Source organism: Serinus canaria, chromosome Z (genome assembly GCF_022539315.1).
Source record: "Serinus canaria isolate serCan28SL12 chromosome Z, serCan2020, whole genome shotgun sequence".
NCBI classification, from domain to species: domain Eukaryota; kingdom Metazoa; phylum Chordata; class Aves; order Passeriformes; family Fringillidae; genus Serinus; species Serinus canaria.
The window spans coordinates 75,354,989-75,373,633 of NC_066343.1; the positions used below are offsets into that span (position 1 = coordinate 75,354,989).

At 49.4% G+C, this 18,645-nt stretch overlaps 1 protein-coding gene and 1 long non-coding RNA gene across 3 annotated transcripts in view; both read left to right on the plus strand.

Moving 5' to 3' along the window:
* Positions 1 to 5,896: 5,896 nt before the first annotated feature.
* Positions 5,897 to 11,412, plus strand: LOC115485103 (uncharacterized). The gene is made up of 4 exons (XR_003945845.2): positions 5,897 to 7,405; positions 8,149 to 8,356; positions 8,858 to 8,998; positions 11,179 to 11,412. It is a non-coding gene; the product is annotated as an uncharacterized LOC115485103 (long non-coding RNA).
* A 1,781-nt stretch (positions 11,413 to 13,193) lies between these two features.
* NEDD4L (NEDD4 like E3 ubiquitin protein ligase) overlaps positions 13,194 to 18,645 on the plus strand; it is an 81,011-nt gene continuing 75,559 nt past the window's right edge. For both annotated transcript variants that reach the window (XM_030237289.2, XM_030237290.2), the window contains exon 1: positions 13,194 to 13,329. In XM_030237289.2, the coding sequence (XP_030093149.1) occupies positions 13,282 to 13,329 (48 nt within the window). In that variant the 5' untranslated portion in view covers positions 13,194 to 13,281. The remainder of the gene's footprint in view (positions 13,330 to 18,645) is intronic.

The window sequence follows — 18,645 nt, forward strand, 5'->3', positions numbered from 1 at the left end:
TCAGGAGCATTTTGGCTGAACAAAGCAGCAGAGGTTACTTGTGCTTTTGACAATTCCCACTCTGGGCAGGACAATAATTCCTGTCCAGGGCTGAACATTTGGCTTCGACTTCAGTATTCACAAGGCTGCTGCATGCAAAGCCTGGTCTGTGGGACACACTGCCAGGAAGGAGATTACTGGAGATAAAAGGGCCCCTTAACAGTGACTAATGGCCCGGCCCAAATATTAGTTTTACACTTAGTACCGATCCCTGTCTGAGGGAAACAGCAGCTGTTCCCTACACCGGGACCATGAGGAGGAGCATCTGCTGCTCAGACCCTGCTCTTGGTCACTTCCAGCAGGTATTTCCAGTTCTGCCTCAGGACTTTTCTCCTCCATCCTCTCCTTTATTCCTCAGTCTCATCTTTCACTCGTCCCCCTTCACCCCAAAAATAGCAACATGCCCTAGTAAAAAATACATTCCTTTCTGTCCCCGTGCTGCTTCTCTCCTTCCCAACCTCTATTCCTGTTGGTCTCGTTTTGACAGGGTTTGGGACACAACTGTGTAGAAAGGGTTAGACATATCAGTAATTCTGTATTTAAGCAGTTCTGAACACACCTATTTATTCACATTCTTATTTGATTCATTTCCTAATATGCAGAAACCATGGGATAATGCAGATTGTCTTTCTAAACAATCCTCTCCCTGTTCATCTCTCCATTGTTTTCTCTATCAGTTAATCCAAATGGGGGGGAAGAATTTAATTCTCTATACCTTTCAGCTAATCTGGAATCAAAAGTAGTTTAGATGATAATTTTGAAAATTAATAATTTGAGGAACAGGCAGATGCTGCAGCTTGTATAGCTTGTAGGCAGAAAATAATTGGTGGCAATTCTGCATGCCAAAAGAATTGTGCCTTTCTATCTTAAAATGTGGAGGGTTTCTTCTTTTTCCCTTTTTCCTCCCCATTTAAATGAAAAACTTTCAGACAAAATTGATAGATTAGAGGTCTTGCTAGGCTAAAGCCCTGTTTCAGTGTCAAGAAGGCTGAGCCCAGACCTTTTGGGAGTTTCAGTTTCCTAACATCAATCTCTAAGAGAGAAAGAACCAACAAATCAATAGCAGCCACAGCTCCAGAGATAACCCTTGGCAGAGGGATACCTGTGCCCTAGTGCCTCCTCACACAGCAGTGTGAGAATATTTCAGATGGAGTATGGTCACTGGATCAATTAAAGAGGGGGTGCATGTTGTGCCAGAACCTTAGAAATCCTTCAGAGAACAGGAACATTAGCAGGAGACTCGTGTGTTTGGGTACAGGTTTCTCCAGGGAGCTTTTCTCTGCCCAGGTACTTTCCTGCCTCAGGTCTGGCACTTGCTGGAGAGAGCTCAGCTTTAAATCGGGCTCCATTCCAACTGAATTGTTAATTATACAGCTGGGGTTAGTGCAGCCCAGCAGAGGATTCCACCAAGACAGAGCAGTGGCTGCACTTGCTGCGTGCCTCGTTATGCCCTGGGTAAGGGATCCTCTTGTGCTTACAGACCTAACACAAGCTTCATGGCAAGGACATGCAGGTGTGCAGGTTTTTCCTACTCCAGCTATTCAAAAAATGTTGCTTTGTGTTCCTCTTTCTGGCTGTGATCCATCAAATTCATGGATTTTCTACAAGCCTATGTTTCTGTAAAACCTCTCCTCCAAGAATGGCAGGGATGTTTCCCATGTGGAGAATAGCTCTTTTCCACAAGTTGTGAAATCAGGGGCTGACACAGAATGGGCCCTTGACTCCATCTGGATCCAAATCTGTTTTCCTGAGGAGCTCCGGTGTTACTCCTTGCTTCTGCCAACAGATGGGGAACCACACCGCTGAATTCCGGCCGTGAGCTCTGCGGGACAGCACGGACCGAGCTGCTGCTTCCAGCCTTGCTGCGCTCCTGACGAGCACATTTGGCTCTAAAACAATGCTCTAAAAGCGTTAGATCCACACGCTGTCACTCGGGATTAGGTTGGGAGGGAATGGAGTTCCTGGGATCTGGGAAATGACAAATGCTGCCGGTGCAGTGACACATTCAGAGTAGTAGAATATACACGTGGTCTTGCAGGGTATTGGGAAATGAGGGATAAGACTGAGGAACTGAAAGTCACTGACCCGAGTTCTGTGCCTGTTTCCATTGCATTTTCTTTCTGAATTTCCTTTCCCCAGAAGAGCTGAGGGACTGTTTTCATCCTGAAGCCTTGCACTGCTCAAGCACTTCATTCCTTCTCAGGTTCTCACTGGGAATTTCAGTGGGAAGATGAGTTTTGCTCACAGGCTGGTCTCTGGACCCTTTTGACCATGGAAATGTTCCCATCAGAGTACACTTAGGAAGTCCTCTTTTTCTTGTTTGGTTGGTTTTTTTGTTTGTTTGGGAGTTTTTTGTGGTGGGTTTTGGTTTTGTTTTGTTTTTAGGGTTTGTTTGTTTGTTTACAGTAGAAAGTTTTTCTGTTTATTTTTCGTTTTTTTCTTCCTATGAGTCTGAGTTGCCACAAATCAAAATTCTGGCTTTTCTGGCTGTCACTCTTCCTTGCTGCATCCTGTCTTCTGTGATTTGTGAGGAGTCTTTCCTCAAGGGAGCATTATTTCTGCTTAGCTTTCAGCCAGTGTATCCCATTGTTCAGCTCTGGGCAATTGCTTTGGGATACTATTGATTTTATGACTCGCATTGTTGTCTGCACAAAACCAGACCCATTTGGGGCAATTTGCTGCTTTCATGCTTTCTGAGGGAAGGGAATGTGTGTTGGCTTGACTAGAGCAGCAACAAAACCCTGCTATTATTTTATGTGGTTTGAAGAGGGAATCCATCTCATGTTTCCCTGGAGGCACTTCTGTGATCAGGAATTACTACAACATTACTCAGAGCCCTTTGTGAGGGCGTTTACTTTGGGATGTTATCCCAGATAGTGCTCTTTGCTGTTCTCCTGACTGGCTGGCATGCAAAAAAAGATGGGAGAAACCAGTCTGCCAGGCAATTCTAGCTGTAATTCCATGAGCATTCTCAGTAGTAGGGGAATCCTCCAGGAGAGAGCAAGGTACATAGCAGTAATATTACTTATGAATTCAAAGCGCTGTACAAAGATTAAATCATCTCTGAAGCAACTCCAAGTGATATGTCCTAGTGAAGTGATTTCAGTGCAATGCTGCTCACACAGCAGCAGGCAAGGAATACAATTAAGGAGAAGAAAGTAAGAGCAGCAAAGACAAATTGTGGCTGCAGGGTATGCATCCAGATGCTCCTAATGGGTTATTCTGCCCTCCAATTGCTCTCTCACCACATGGGTGGTGTGTCTGGGCAGGGAAGCAGCAGTCTGAGACAGAAAAGGAACACAAGGTTATGTGGATTGTTATTTTTACTCGATGGCAGGGCAGTGTGCAAGGAGGACACCCAGCTCTGTGCACAGATCTCCAGCAATGGTTCCCTGCACACAGGAACAGGTGAGGAGCCACTTGGGAGCAGCCAGGTCCTGCCAGGGACCCCACAGCTCTGCTGGGACTGGGAAGGCAGCTGTCCCCAGGACCCACAGGGTTCATCCATCATGTGGCAGCATCCCTCTGTTTTACAGAGACATGTGAAAGTGAGTCAGTTTGTTTGTTTTTGAGGGAAGTTGCTGCTTTTAGCCACCCCACAATGTCATTTTATGTAATGTGTTCATGACTGGGCCTGTACCAATAACTATGGATGTATATATATATATATATGTGTGTGTGTGTGTGTATATGTATATATATATATATGAGGCATTACAATAAAGTGGCCACACTGTATGTATATATATACATATATGTATATATACATATATATAGCTTGTCACAGCATCTTTTTATCCTTTTCTTATTTTCCTGGCTTAGAGCTCCCATGGTTCTTTTGCAGGCTCCATATACACAGGAAAAAGAAATTCCTTTGGTCTTTGCACCAAGGAAGGTGCCTTATGGAAGTTGAAATGCTGTTCCTTATAGATGTGGCTTGAAGCCTGAAATGAAGGGGAAAGTGTTCCAGAAAAGGAACTACTGATCAGAGATCATGTGGAGCTGTGGCAAAGATTGATTTGAAACAGAATGAGGGCGAGGAGAGGTTGCCCTCTCCTTGGACTTTGGGAGTTGGACTTTGCTGATCCCTGTGGATCCTTTCCAACTCAGGATATTTTATGATTCTATTCAAGACTTAAAATTAATATGCAGAGAAGCATGTGCTAACTAGAAACTCACTCACTCATCCTACTTTAAGCCCCCATTACTGCTTAAAATGGCTGATTAATGATGTTAGATGGTGATAGCATTCATTTGATTAAACTCCCAAAGTAAGCAGAGTGGAAATGCCTAAGCACTGGATTGCTGGTAAATGTGATTTATGCTTTGTGTGTGTTGGTCTATAAAAATGTCAGCAATCTTGATGTAGGCACATCTGCATTAAATTGATGCAGCTTCGTCAGAAGTGCTGCTATTTGGAGCAAACTAAATCCACAAAATGTTGGTGTAGAGGTGTGTGCCCACAGGAGGGTGCCTCCAGCTCTGGCTGGGGAGAAGAGGCAGAGCCCGCCGCAATCCGTGGGGACTCCAGCAGGATGTGCAGCCACCCACGGAGTTACACGTGCTGCAGCTTTTGACAACACTGAACACCTTCCCTGATGTCTTTTTTCTCTCTCCACTAATCCTCCTCCCACTCAGCAAGAAAAGTAGCTGCACAGGCTCACACAGATGCCAGCTATCAGCCTTACTCTGGAATAATTTAACACATCCCTGGAGAACTGTTCCTGACTCTTGTTTAGGGAGGCTGGGCATCGGGTTCCCCGCAGTGTTCACCCTGTATCCTCAGATAAACAACACATTTAGGTTCTGGTTGATCACTGCTTCCTATTCTTGCTCTCAGAACTCCTGCAAATTGTTTTGCATGAGGAGCTCCAAGGAGATTCACTCGGGTGGATGGAACTGTGCTGTCCCCAGCTTCCCTCTGCCATGTGTTGCCATCCCCGTGAGTGTCAGCAGAAATGACTGTGCTCAGAATTTATGAAGAGAAATGCAAAACATGTTTGTCTGGTACAGAAATGCCAATCTTCTGAACCTCAGGTAGCCTCAGATGGTGCTTTTGACAGATCTGTACGTCTTCCTTGCTGATGAAGATTCACCTCTGGATCTTTCTGTGCCAGAGAAGGAGTCTGCTCTTGTGAGGGTGGTTTGAGTACATGAGCTATGTGATCCCATCTCTGGAGAGCATGTTCTGCTACCTGCAGGGTCTTCTGGCAAGAGGAGGTGTCACTCACTGCATCCTTCTGGCTCCTCTTCCCAGTGTACCAGATGGAGATGGACATGGAAGCACCAGGAGAACAGTCTCCACATGATGTTCAGCCAGTTCAGCACTGAGTTTCATCCATGGCTGCTAGAAGTTTAGAGGGTGCCATGAAGTGTAGCCTTACAGAATTAAATAGTAAGGCAGATAAGGTTTTACAGCAGGAGGAAACATCACAGTTTTGTGTAATCTGGCACTGGCAAACCACATTTTTGGTTTGCCATGGTGTCTCTACTGTGTGTGTGGTTGATTGAGGAAAAATGTCCATGGGTGTAATTCAGAGGCTGGGTGGATTGAACTGATTCCTCTTCAGACCCTAAGCTGGCTCTGTAAGTATAAACCATACCAATTCCTCCTTTTTCAGGGTAAGTAATTACTTTCAAAGTATCTCATTTGTTTTACATTTTTACAAAATTCTTAATCCCATTCTTTTATGTCCTTGTATTTTGGGCCCATTTGGAACCTGTGCCACCACTTGACCCCACACATGTGCATCATGCACATGACTCACCTTTGAGCATTACTTACTGCACATGTAAGTATTGGCTTTGTGTAACTGGCCTCTGGCAGAGGGGGTATTTCCCCAAGTTTCTGTGTGAATTAGAAGAACCTGGGACACCCTTTGTAAACTTGTTTCATGCTTTAGTGCTTGACTCACGACTCCAATCTGGTGCCATCTTCATGGCTTTATGTACCTCTTACCCGCCTACAGCTCAGATTGATTTTCCTCCTACTCACCCTTTTGCTCACTACTCTCCTCCCAGTTCTCCTCTAACTAATCCCTCTTGTTTCCCTCTGCTTGGTTTTGTTTGTTCCCTCCTCTTGCCTGCTCTGTGGTGCTCAGCCTGTGCAGCCAGGGGACACTGGGCCAAGGGTGCCACGTGGGCCCCACAGCCAAGGGGAAGAGCCTCGCTGGGCTCCTCAGCAGGCTGACCTTGGCACTTCCAGGAGTGGTTAGGAAAAGGGATTCCTCATCCTACACCAGAGCTGCTGTACTGTTAATCCTAAGCAATTAATTATTAGACTGTTGGGAATGTGTTTTTGGAGAGAGGCCCTGCATTCCCCAGACCATCGCCAGTCTCTGGGGAAATGTTGGGCAGCTTGGGTTGAAGTTAGACAAACAACATAAGAGAATAGGGGAAAATATTCTGGCTGTATTGCACATGGCTGCTTTCATAGCATGCCACTCAGCCTGCAAGTGAGCTGTTTATAAAGATAATTCCACTAAGCACAGACAACTGATTCATTTCCCTGCTGCAGTCACACTTACAGAAATCCTAGTGAAACACTTACACATTAACATTTTACAATTTTATTGCTGGCACTACCCACTTCTGCAGTGTCCTGTGGGTTAAAGCTCCTTGGCAAGTTCAGTCAATAACTTGTGCCATGACAGTTTGCTTGGGTTGAATGCACAGAAAGATTAAAAACCAACACAAACCCAAATGGAAGCAAGCAGCTCATTGAACAGGAATATCCAAATGCCTCAGTGTGAGTTGATGGGATGGGTGCCACATCCTGGCAAGCACTTCGTGGGCTTGGAGCCGAATCTTCCACCCCATTAAGAGGAATGCTGTTGCCTTCTGTGCCCAAGGATCTTCCAGGGTCTCCAGGTTATTATTATCTTTCCTCTAATGAGCATGTTTAATTAAAGGGCAGGTATTTCCTAAAAGATTTTATTTGATTTGGGGACATCATGTGAAGGAAACCACAAAAAGACACTTTCCCCCCAAATCTTTATAGCCCTGTATGGAAGTGGTTGAAAGATTCTTACACCAGTTTTCAGGAACACCTGTCAGTTTTGCCTGAATTCACACAACTGAAATGAAGGCACAGAAATGGTAAAGCTCACGGCTGCTTTTGAGAGAAGGATATCAAATCTCTCTCTTTTGGACAGGAACAAAAATGGGGGGCTGAGATCTCCTGCCAAACCCCACCGAAGCAGTTTGGCTGTTAACTAATTGTATATTTGTCACACTTCAAAGGGTCTAAAGGTCATGTCTTGGTGGTCACTCCTATTTCTCCTTCAGACGTGGTCAGGTGGGACTGTGAGTTTGACCTGCCTTCAATTCTACAAGAAGCAAAATCCTGAGGCTGTCTGGATTTGAGGTAAGGGAACAAATTCTCCTTTAAAAAGATGACATTAAAAGTAGGGATAGCCCATTGTGAGAAAATCTGTCCTCCTGCTTCCAAAACCTCCCTGGAGGAAGAGGACTTGTCCAAACTTGGTTAAACCTCCACCAAGCTACTGTGAGGCACCTGGCATTTGGAATGGGAAAAGCCATTCTGTGCCCTGCAGACACAGGAGAAAGGATTGTCAGCTGCAACCCAAACGCTGGGGTTACAAAACCCAAAGTGCAGGAGAAATCTCCACCCTGAAAGGAGATATGCATGCTGATTTGGAATTCCAGTGGGATGGGTGGGGTGGCTGGGCTGATTACAGTTTAGGGCAGGAATGATAGAGGATTTACAAAAGCTGGGCTCCTTCCCAGAGCTCTGCAGTTTGTCTGCAGAGAGGGATTTTAGTGCAAACTCCCTATTGATAATCCTGCATAGAATGAGCAACACAAGCAACCTGGAGCGTGTGTTAAGGTGGTGTGCTGACAGCTCCTCAGGTGGCACACCAGCTTTAGCAGGATGTGAGCTAAGAAAATCCACGTTTGGTGGAGTAGCCCAATGCAAGTACCAACCCCAAGAAGTGCTCTACAGGAAGGTGCAGGTCTGTTGTCTCTGGGTGGTGTTTGTCATGGCTCCTACTCCCAAAGAGCCACCCTGTAACGGGCTGGGAGGGAAGGAAAAGAGGATGAGGATTGCAAAGGCATTGCTTGGAACCGAAATGGATTGTTTGAAAGCTCTCACAGGTTAAGGAAAGCTGGGGATCTTGGAGGGACTGGATGTGCTACAGATTTGCAGCAGGAATGGAACTGAAGGAGAGGGTTATGGGCCTGTAAAAGCACAGATCTCTGGAGAAGATGAACAGCTGACATTTACTCCCTGTGTACCATAATATAAGAACCAGGAGAAATCAAATGAGAATTACAGAGAGGCCAACAGAAGGAGGTAATTTTCCACTCTGGCCAGCTCCAGAGACAAGAGACCAAGCATGATGAGGCTGAATGTTAATTGCAGCAGTCTTTTAGGTCTGGGGTTTTTCCTCCCTCGAGGGGTAGGGGTGAGCAGCCCCGGGAGCACTAGGGAGAGCTCCTGTCCCTGCAGTGGTTTGTGGTGTGGTGGGACAGGAGGGACAGCATTGCTCGGGAGATGCCCCAAAGATTAGAGGCTCTGGCCTGACTCAGGCCCACGTGACTCCCCTGAACACCTGTATCCCCATGGAAGCTGTGGAAAGCTCCTGGGGCTGACTCTAGCCCCAGCAATCAACCCTGGGTCTGCTGGCTGCTCTCCCTCCCTGCCACCCACCCAGCCAGTGAGTGGCACACGCAGCTGGCACTCACACACTGCTCAGGGAGCCTGACACAGGGTGAATCTCAGCAACTTTACTTCCATAAATGCTTCAGGTTTCATTTCATTTTTCCTCTTTCTCTCTTTTGCTGTCCTCCCCAGAGATGTCTGCCTGTGATTCTCAGTCCCACACACATCCCCACGAACCCAAGGTATATTAACAGACAGAATGTGAAATCCAAGTGAAAGGAAGAGTCCATAGAACAAATCTCATGGCATTTGGATTGCTCATGGGCTAACAAGGTAAAACATCCTCAGGTTAAGCACTGAGCTGGAAGAAAAGCCCCTGCCCTGTGACAGCACTGCCTAGCTGGCCTCTGCCAGTGGCACTGCTCCCTGGGGACCTGGCCCCTCCACTCCCACACTGTCCAGAACTTCTGTGGGAAGCTCTGAGCTGGAAGGAATTGTCTGGAAAACAGGCCACTGCCTATATCAAAGGCCTTCAGAACAATTAGCAGCAGCGGCACCACACCTTGTGCAATTCTATTATTACTCTTTAAATAGCCCCAAAATGCTGGGTTTTTCCTTTCCTGTAAACTGCCAATTACTGACAGAAACACAGGGCTTCTCTGACCTCTCCAGGGTTAATCTTTGTTTCCTTGCTCATGCCTGCAGTGTTATAGTGTCACTGGGAATTGAGCAACAATTAACAATTTATGTTTTGTGGGAGCTTGATTCAACTTGGCTTATAGCTTTGATGAGTTTTCCATGACATTCTCAATAATACATTATAAAATACTGACATATTTTAAAATAGTTAATCTTTTACTCATTTTCTGTGTTCTGAACCGTGCTCAGCCCCCAGCCATTTCAATAATGCTTCAAGGAAGGTATATACTGAGAACACAGAGGCAATTATGCTAGTCCAACAGCAACCTGATAAAATATTAACATTTCTTATGAAATTTTTCCAGAAGGAAGGAGAAAAGTCATCACTAGCGAGAAGCTTTGCAGTGGGAAAAGCCTTTTTTCAGCAAAAAATTGTTAAGTAACACCATTAAATATTGAACAATGCTGAGGTGTGTCTGTACACAGCCTCATTTCAGCCCAGTGTGATGCAGATTTTATTTCCTCCTCTGCAGAAATCACGAAATCCTGTTTTAAACCACGATGGAAGAGCCAATCAGATCAAATCTGTACCTTGCCACTATACTTTTATGATTTGTTAAGTTCACTGGAATGAGTAATACAGTGTGAATAGAACATTTTAAATACCCCTTGGCAGTCACTGAAGTACAGTAATAATTTAAAAGATACAGGAATCACCCAAGTCCATGGGCAGCTGGTGCCACATCAAACCAAAGGGAGCCTTGTCTGGGTGGTTTTCACCTCTGCACTCCCATTTTGTATTTCACCAGAGCTGTTGAGAATAAATAAATAATAAATTGAACAGCAAAAAGCAAGTCATTCTGGGCAGCCTCTGGCAGCAGTTTGCTCTCATAATGCTGTTTGGTGAGCTGGAAGCATCCAGCTCATTTCCTAAAGAGCATTTTCTGCTTAGGTCAGGGCTCTATTAATCTGTTCAAGCCAATTCTCTAAAATCCAAACCATCTGTATTTGGGAAGATCATGGTTTATTTGGGTTCTCTTTGTGTTTGATGTCAGTGGATGATTAAAAGTACGAGGGATTTACAGCGTAAAGTCTCTCTACTGGCACGTTACAGTGACCTTCTAAGTGGCATCTCCCAATATTTGGGTAACAGCTGGTACAGTTAAGCCCAGCAAGGAAACAAAGAACAGCCACAAATGCTGGCAATGGCTCAGCTTTGGCAGTGCAGAGTGGCTGCAAGGAGAGGGGATGGCTGAGCTTTCTGTGTCTCACCAGGTGTTTCACTGGCAGCTCCTGAAGGCTCCGTGTGAAACACACAGCAATGTTCAGGGAACGCTTTTGTCTCAGGGGAGCCTGGAGTTTATAGGGAAGCAGTAGAGCAGCCCCTGGAGATGTGGCCCAGCAGCCATCCCTTCACACTGTCCCCATGTCCCCATGCCCATCTGGCCCCTGCTGTGTCAGGGCAGCTGCTGCTCCTCCATGCAGGAGGGGCTGCATCCCCCAGTGCCACTGCTCCCCCTCCTGCACAGGTGGATGGAGAACTGCCAGCCCTGAGACAGACTAAATCTATTTTTCTCAGAAAATTGTAAATAATTCATGGGGCTTGGTTCTATAAAGAGGCCAGTTATAAATCACCCGAGCTGCACCTGGAGATTTCTGATGTCGGCATTATCACATGAATTACATCTCTCCAGGGCCATCTATTACTGTAAACACAATTCCAAAGAGGAATTATGCATGTAGCATGCACAGGCAAACAAACAAGTAATCTTCAGCCTGGATTTGACACTAAAGCTTTGCAATCCAACTGAGCTGTTAGTGGTGCTAATTTTCTGCTCTGGCCTCAGAGATCTTTCCATCCTGCTCCTGTACAGGTGTACCTTTCCCTGGGGAGCACCTGTTGGTGGGAATGTTGGCTGACTGTACACCACCAGCAGCCCAGGTGCTGTGAGGTGCAAGGAAAAAGCCATGGATGTGATTTTAGAGGGACATGAACATGTGCTGCAGAGAAGATCTGGATTCTGAGATTTCCAGGTATCACCATCTTTACCGTGCTGGGATCACAGTCCAGTTACAGATGTTGAATTACAACAACTGTTTCTTCTTCATTCTGCCCTTCAGAAACCAACATTCTTGGATAGGAACAGGCAGGTTCCTGATGGTTTCCAACTCCTGGTGTCAGCACAGAATGATATGGGAGTCAAAGAACTGAGGTGTGTTTGTGGACTGAATGGAAGAACTCCTGAAATCCTGGTTTTCCGTGGTATCCAGGGGATGAGAGGTGGCAGAGATGCTTCTGTTAAGGCAACCAAGTAGGTGAGTGCCAAGCAGGGGGGCAAAGCTACATCCAGAGCTGGGAATGATCTGCTGAGCTCGGAACAAAGAGGAATCAAAGGGAATGTATCTAGGTGAGAGAATGTGGAGTGAGCCCGGTGCCAGGTGCTCCTGTGGGCTGTGGGAGTGAGCAGGGCTGAATTTGGCCCTGCTGCTGGGGAAGCTCCTGCCCGGCCCTGCCAGCCCAGCCCTGCCTGCAGCACGTGTGCTTTATGGCCAGGAGGGACCCGGGGCAGTGCAAAGGCTGATGTCTCCCCAGGCTGGACTTTATCAGCTCGCACTCAGCTCCGAGGCACTGCTGCCTGGGCAGAGGTCACATCCTTCCTGCCCCAGAAAGGGCTTTGGAAAGGCTGGAAAAACACTTTCTGGCCTATAGACTGCTGTGGGATCTCTCCAGAAAATGGGATCTCCCTTTTCCCTTCCTGTTTGACTCCGTGAAACAGAAAGAGGCACAAGGAACCTGAGCACACGGAGGCGGGCTGCTGAAGCCAGAGCCAGCGGCACTTGTCTGAAGTGCCCAGAACAGCCCTGTGCCGGGCTGTGGTGACAGATCTGTCCCGTGCCAGTAGCCCCACGTGCCTTTGGTAACACATTGTGCACGTAAAGGTAAATGTGGCAGAGCATGAACGTGTCTGGGCACTGCTGCCATGGAACTCCCTCAACAGCCTCCACTTAAGCACCACCGTACTGCCAGGAGTCACCGAGAGATCATAAATGGGAGATTAGCGCAGGGAGGGGCACGGTGGGGGCAGAGCCACCGCAGGGGCACAAAGCAAATCAAAAGCTCATTCAGAGCTAAAGCGGGACTTGATTGTGGCCAAAAGTGCCCTCACTCCAAGTGCCCGCGGTGTTTTGTTACCCTAAAACTGGTGATGGTGAGGGGAGAAATGGCACAGTGAGCGACCACCTCCGACTGCTTCAGAGAGCCGAGAGCAGCGGGGGCTTCGCTCCTGCACATCCCGGGCCCGCACCGGGACACGGCCCGGGACACATTCCGGGACACGGCCCGGTCCCGGTCCCGCCCTGGGAGCGCTCTCGCAGTCGGGCCCAGCGGCACCGCTCCCGTCCGCTGGGGGGCGCCAGCCACACGCGCCCGCTGCCCCCGCGCGCCAGCTCCGCGAGCATCCCTCGCGCGCGCACCCCTCGCGCGCCCCTTTCTTTCCCCCCCCCCCTTCCGCGTGCCTGCTCCTCGCGACCCCTCACGCGCCCCCTTCTTCGCGCCCTTTTCTCCCCCCCCCACCTCCGCGCGCCCCCTCACGGCTCCGCGCGCCCCCTCGCGCCCCCTCACGGCTCCGCGCGCCCCCTCACGCCCGTCCCTCAGGGCGGTGCGGGCGCGGAGCGGGGCGCGGAGCGGGGCTCCTCCCGCGCTTTGTGCCGCGCCCCGCCCGCCGCCGTTGGGCCGGCCCGGCGCTCTCCCCGCCCCGCCGGCGCTCCCCGTCCCTGCGGCCGCGCTCAGCCCCGGCCCGCGGCGGCGGCGGCGGCGGCAGCGCGGGCGGCCCCCGGCGGCCCCGCCCCCGGCCCCTTTCCGCCGGGCTCGGCTCCCGGCGTCTTCCGCCGCCCGCGGGCCAGCGGCGGCAGCAGGAGAAGGCGGCGGCGGAGGCGAAGGCGGCGGCGGGCGGCTCGGCGGGCCCGGGAGCGGCTCCATGGCGACCGCGGCGGCGGAACCGGTGTACGGGCTCTCGGAGGACGAGGTGGGTCGGCGCGGACGGGCTGGGTTGGGGTGTGTCGGGGCCCCGTCGGCGGGAGCCGCGGCTGAGGTTCGGGAGCTGGGCGAAGGTCGACGGTCGGTCCGGGAGGGCAAGCGTTGCCCGCCCCTCAGGGCTTCGCGCCCCTCCCGCAGCGGCCACTTGCCCTGGAGCGGCCCGGCCCGGCGAGCGCTGCCCGCACCCCAGGCAGGTGCGGCCGCCCAGAGCCCGCGGGTGCCTCGGTGGGACCGGCGGCGAACAAAGAGCCACGGCCCGCGGTGCTGCGGGCGGGGGCGGCCGCCCCTCTCCGCCTCCTCCCCGCAGCGCTGCCGGTGTCCCCAGGGAGCGGCCGTGGGGCCGGAGCGGAGCAGCCGCCGGGCCGGTGCGCCGGGTACTGTGTCAGACACAGCCTGGCCCCAATGCAGATGGAGCTGATAAGCGGGGTAGGACCCGCGATAACTAATCACCGTGTGCCGGCTTTATCAGCCGATGTCTTCTGCAGAATCAAGCAAATCATACAGGCATTAGGAGAACAGTCCGTTTTACTTTAGATGAATGTTAAAAATCTTACTTAATGCCCTTTTTATTTCATTGCCTTGGTCAGGTGCTCCTTTTCTTAGGAGCCAGTGTCATGGAGCATCAGCAATGGGCAAGGCTGCATTACTGGGCTGTGGTTTCAGGGTATCGGCTGTTAAGAGCGCATGTATATATTTTATTTTTACAGGAGTGAATAGTAATTACAAAAGCATTGCTTCCGGTTTTGTGGGGCTGAACACAACGGGTGATGTGTCAGTCTGTCTGTGGTGTAGAAGAAACATTTTTAAAAACATCTTCAAACTGACAGTGTTTCTTACCTGGTATATTTCAGTGGCATCGGGTCTGGATGACTGTAATGTTTAGTTCTCATTGGGAAGGAGGTTCCTGAGCAGGAGTGGGTGTTTTGGTAAAGGGGGGTGTCATTCTGTTGTTAAATTATAAAGCTGAGAGCAGAGTGATTGCAAATGCTCTGCGTGTGTGTGAAGGTAGGGGAGAGGAGAGGGCGTTGCAGGAGCGTTGGGTGATGTAGATAGCGAGCACAACAGCAGAGGAGAACCTTCTCCTCTCTGGGCTGTTTCCATCAGCCTTCGCGTGAGCACAGCGGTGGCTGGCACCAGTCCCCAAGCAGCTTTGGGCCAGCTCCGGTGCATTGCCTCACCCTGCAGGTAGCTGGGTCCACTGCTGGGCCATCTGCAGGGCCCTGCTTGCTTCGGGGCTGCTGGGGGGCCTGCGGTAATCCTGTCCGGTCCTCAGCTCCAGAGGGCCTGTGGTGATCTTGCCTGCTGCTGGGGGTTTGCACAGGCTTAGGGAACAGCTAAAGGCAGTGGGGTTTGCTGTCCCAGCATGGGCAACCCAAGACATTTGATTGGAGGTGCTTTTGTGCTTATATTAGCAAGTGTGATCTGTGAGGAAAAGGGAAACCTGGAGCCCCCCTGCCAGGTCCCAGCGAGGTGGCTGAGAACATCATGCTGGAGCTTGGCTGCTGCCTTTTCTGTTGTGTGTGCGCTTGGCTGTGTCTTTTGTCCCTGCCTCCCGCTCGACATATGCTGGTACTTGCACAGAATGCTAAAGAGAAATGGATACAGGGAGAAATCTGCTGGCTGCTCTCACCTTGGCTTGGAGGTGGAGGGATCTCAGGACAGCAGGGGCTGTTTCTGCCGTGATGCTCAGCCCCAGCAGAGCTGGGACTTGGGGTGGAGCAGTGCTGAGGACTTGACCTGTGGAGCAGTGGGCAAGGAGATGTGTTTGTCAGTCATCTCCTGAGGTAAAACCAAGCTGTTAAAAAAAGGAGCTGCTGGGAAAAGAAAGGCTCTGGTCTCTCAGCAGTGGCCGATGTCACAGCTGCAGTGATGACCACAACCCACTGCCTGAGGGACAGCAGACTGTGCTTTGTCTCCTGCTTTGCTGTGCATCTGCTGATGCTGGACACTTCTCAGGAAGAGCAGTGACCATCTAAAACTACAGTGGCAGTCCACAAATGGAAATAGGATGGAAGAAAGAGGGAAAAGGGTCTGAGGGAGGGGTGGCATGGAGAAGGGTGCAGGTGATACTTTGAGCCTGTTGGGCTGTAGCTTCATGATCCGGAGAGCCTGATCCGCTGTTGAGTCTCTAGTAATGGGCAGAGGAGAGCATGGAGGAGGGGAAGATGATCTCTCTAAGGAAGGTGGCCGTACGAAAGCTCTAGTGAAGGTAGAGCTCAAGTGGCCTGAGGAAGGTGTGCTGACAGTTCCCTGCATGCTGGCCTGTGGGTAATGACTTCCTGCTAGCATTGGCCTGGACTTGGCTCGTCATTTTTTGGAAAGCAGAGCTCTATTAGCTGTGAGAGAGTTGCGAGAGGCTGAGTTACGTATGTACGTGGACATATTCAGCCTATTCATTTCCTTTGTTCCTGCCTGGGTTTGAAATGCAGTTTGCAGATCTGTTGTAATAGGTTTTGGAGGGCTTCGAGTTGGCCTTGTGTGATGCTTCCACTCCTGGCACATTTGCTGATTGGAAAATGCAGTGATTTACATGTGAGCCGGACTTGCTGAGTGGCTCTCCAGAGAGAGAGAGAAGCAGCAATCTCTCCTACAGGCCAGAGGCACAGGCTTCCCTCCGCTCGCACAGCTGATGTGTGTGGTAGGCGTGGAGCAGGCCCGGGCTGCGTGTGCCGGCGTGTCTGCAGACTGGGCCTGCACTCATCCCTGCTCACAGGACTGCCTTCCACGTGAATATGGTTCCCTTTTGCCCAAGGACTCTGACAGGTGTTGGAACACTAGGCCTTTTGGGAATTTGGGGATCACTGAGTCACAGGGGACGAGCCAGCCATTGCAATTTTTCATGGCAGATGATGTTGTGTTCATAGATCCAGCCTCCTTGTAAACCTGAACTGTAAAGTGTTTTATATTAATTAGTTAAAATGAGTTGTAAATCAGATTCATATCCTGCCAATTTTTCACTGTCGGGATGACCTCGGCACTGGCCCAGAGTCTGTTGGAGCTCCATCCTTGGGGCTGTTTGGGACCATTGGGGCACAGGCCTGGGCAGCCAGCTCTGGCTTAAGCAGGGGGTGGGCCAGGTGACCTTCAGAGTCTCGTGCCAACCTCAGCCTCTTTGTGGTTCTGTGAAATAGTATTTATAAAGGCTCCTGGAAGCTTAGGTGCTTTCATGCAATCTCTAAATATCAGTGTATATAAAAACTTCCTTTGTAGCTGAAAATATTTATGAATGAAGTGCACCTCTTGTTTGTTTCAGTTTGGGTTTCTTGAGAGTCAGATGTTGCCCACACAAATCCACAAACATTTTGCTTTCTTAGTGTCCTTGGATGGAAGCAAAACTTGCAGCTCCTTGGAACTTGTTTGCTTTAATAAAAAACGTAACTGCAGAAAAAACATCCTTAAAGAGTGTCTTTTTATACTTTAAAATATTAGGCGAAAAAGAGGTTTATATGTGAAACTGCTCTCTGCAGTTCCAGCATTCTTCTCCTTTTAAGTTCTATTCAACTTCTGTGACTTATGATTGAGTCAATTGGAATTAGAAGCTTCCTACTGAGATGACATTTTGTCATGCCATAGAAATTGTCAAAAGGATCTTATGTTCCTGAAAATATCTCGATGTGTGAGATACAATCCCATATGCCTCAAGATAAATAATTCTGTGTGTAGTCACTGTAGCCTAACCTTTCCTCTTAGTTCTGGTGTGCTGTGCTGGGCAAAGCCTTGTGCCTGAAGAGTGAATCCTGAAGGATTTCAGGACCTCAGGAGTGTGTGTGGTGCTTCGCTTTACTGTGACACACTTTGGGGAAAGGGAAACAAACCCATCTCTGAGTATGATGTAAATGGTTCCTATGGACAGGATGAATTCCTGTAAAGCACAGGCTCACCTGTACTGGATCTGGCATCAAGGTAAGGAATAAGCCAAGATTTGCCTCTGTGGTGCTGTGGTGAAGTGCAGCTTGTGCTGTGATGGGTAAACTGTCTGTGCAAACTGTTTCAGACTGAGGCATATGGGAGGTTGGATTTTGTGCCTCGTGTTTACATGTTCCTGATGGATTTGTTGCTCTGGAATGATCTCCCTTGAGGGTGTCTCTTTCCCGGTACTGGAGTGTCCTGTTAACAGATCCATGAGATGGGGCTGCAAAGGCCTCAAGAAGGTGTTATTGCTCATAATCAGCAGGATTTACTGGGGAGGAAAAGGGCTGCGATTGTCCCTCCCTCCCTGGACTTGGTGACAGCAGTGACACGTGGGACTTTAGGGCCAGATCTCTCTACTTTGCATTTGAAGCAAACCATAAACTTTGGAAGTAAGGGCAATGCTGCGTTTTTTGGGCAGTGTGAGTGTTGTAGATGGTTGCAGTTAGATTTCAGGCGACGTTTCCTGTTGTGTGGTCTCGGTGGTGAGGCTGTACCTTGCAGCTCACCCGGCTTCTGCGCTGTGCTGGCATGGCCAGCATTGTTTCCTGAGCCCTGGCTGTGCCCATGGAGCCCCTGCCAGGATTGGTGCTGGGGAGGGATTCTAGAGCCATGTCCTTTCATAGTGCTGGTTCCCAGCTCAGCTCCTGGAGCAGCATTGGAGTTTCAGGTGGTGTGGCACTGGAAGAGTGCTGTATGAAGGATCAGGGCAGTGATGTGCTGGGAAAGCAGCTTGTGGGCGGCTGTGGCTCCTCAGCTGTGAGGTGGAAAGGGACAGTGTCGGGGGGGCAGTCTGCCCAGGGATGCACCCCTGGCCCCATGAGCTCCAGCCCAGCCCAGCCCACTGTGTTCTTGAAACCTGGAGGCTTTATGTGAAAAAACCCTTGAGTTCCTTGAGAAGATGCACCCTTTGTCACCACCACTGAACACAGACCCTTTAAATGAGAGAGAGCTCTCTTGTTTCTGCTCTGAATATTCCAGTTACATAAAAACCTCACTCTGCCATCTGAGTGTGAGAGGGACCTCCCTTGGTCACAGCACTAACAGTGTCTTAGCAATAAGCAATTCAGAATAGTGACTTTTTTATTGACCCTGAATTGTTTTTATAGACTAAGTGCACTGGCTTCAGGGCTAGCATGTAAACTTTAAATGATGATTAAAAAGTCCAGGTAAGGAAGCATTTCATAAATGACAGGGCTTGCATATCTACTTGTGTGGCAGAATATCAAAATAGGCTGTGGTTCTCAGGAGGTCAATAGATTTTTATAACAGCCTTCATTTTAAACCAGCTTTTGATGAGTTATCGGCATGTTTTGGTCACTAGTGCTGACACTAAGTAAATTCTAGTTTTATTATAAAATATAATGGAAAGACATTGAAGGAGGCTTGTAGAACC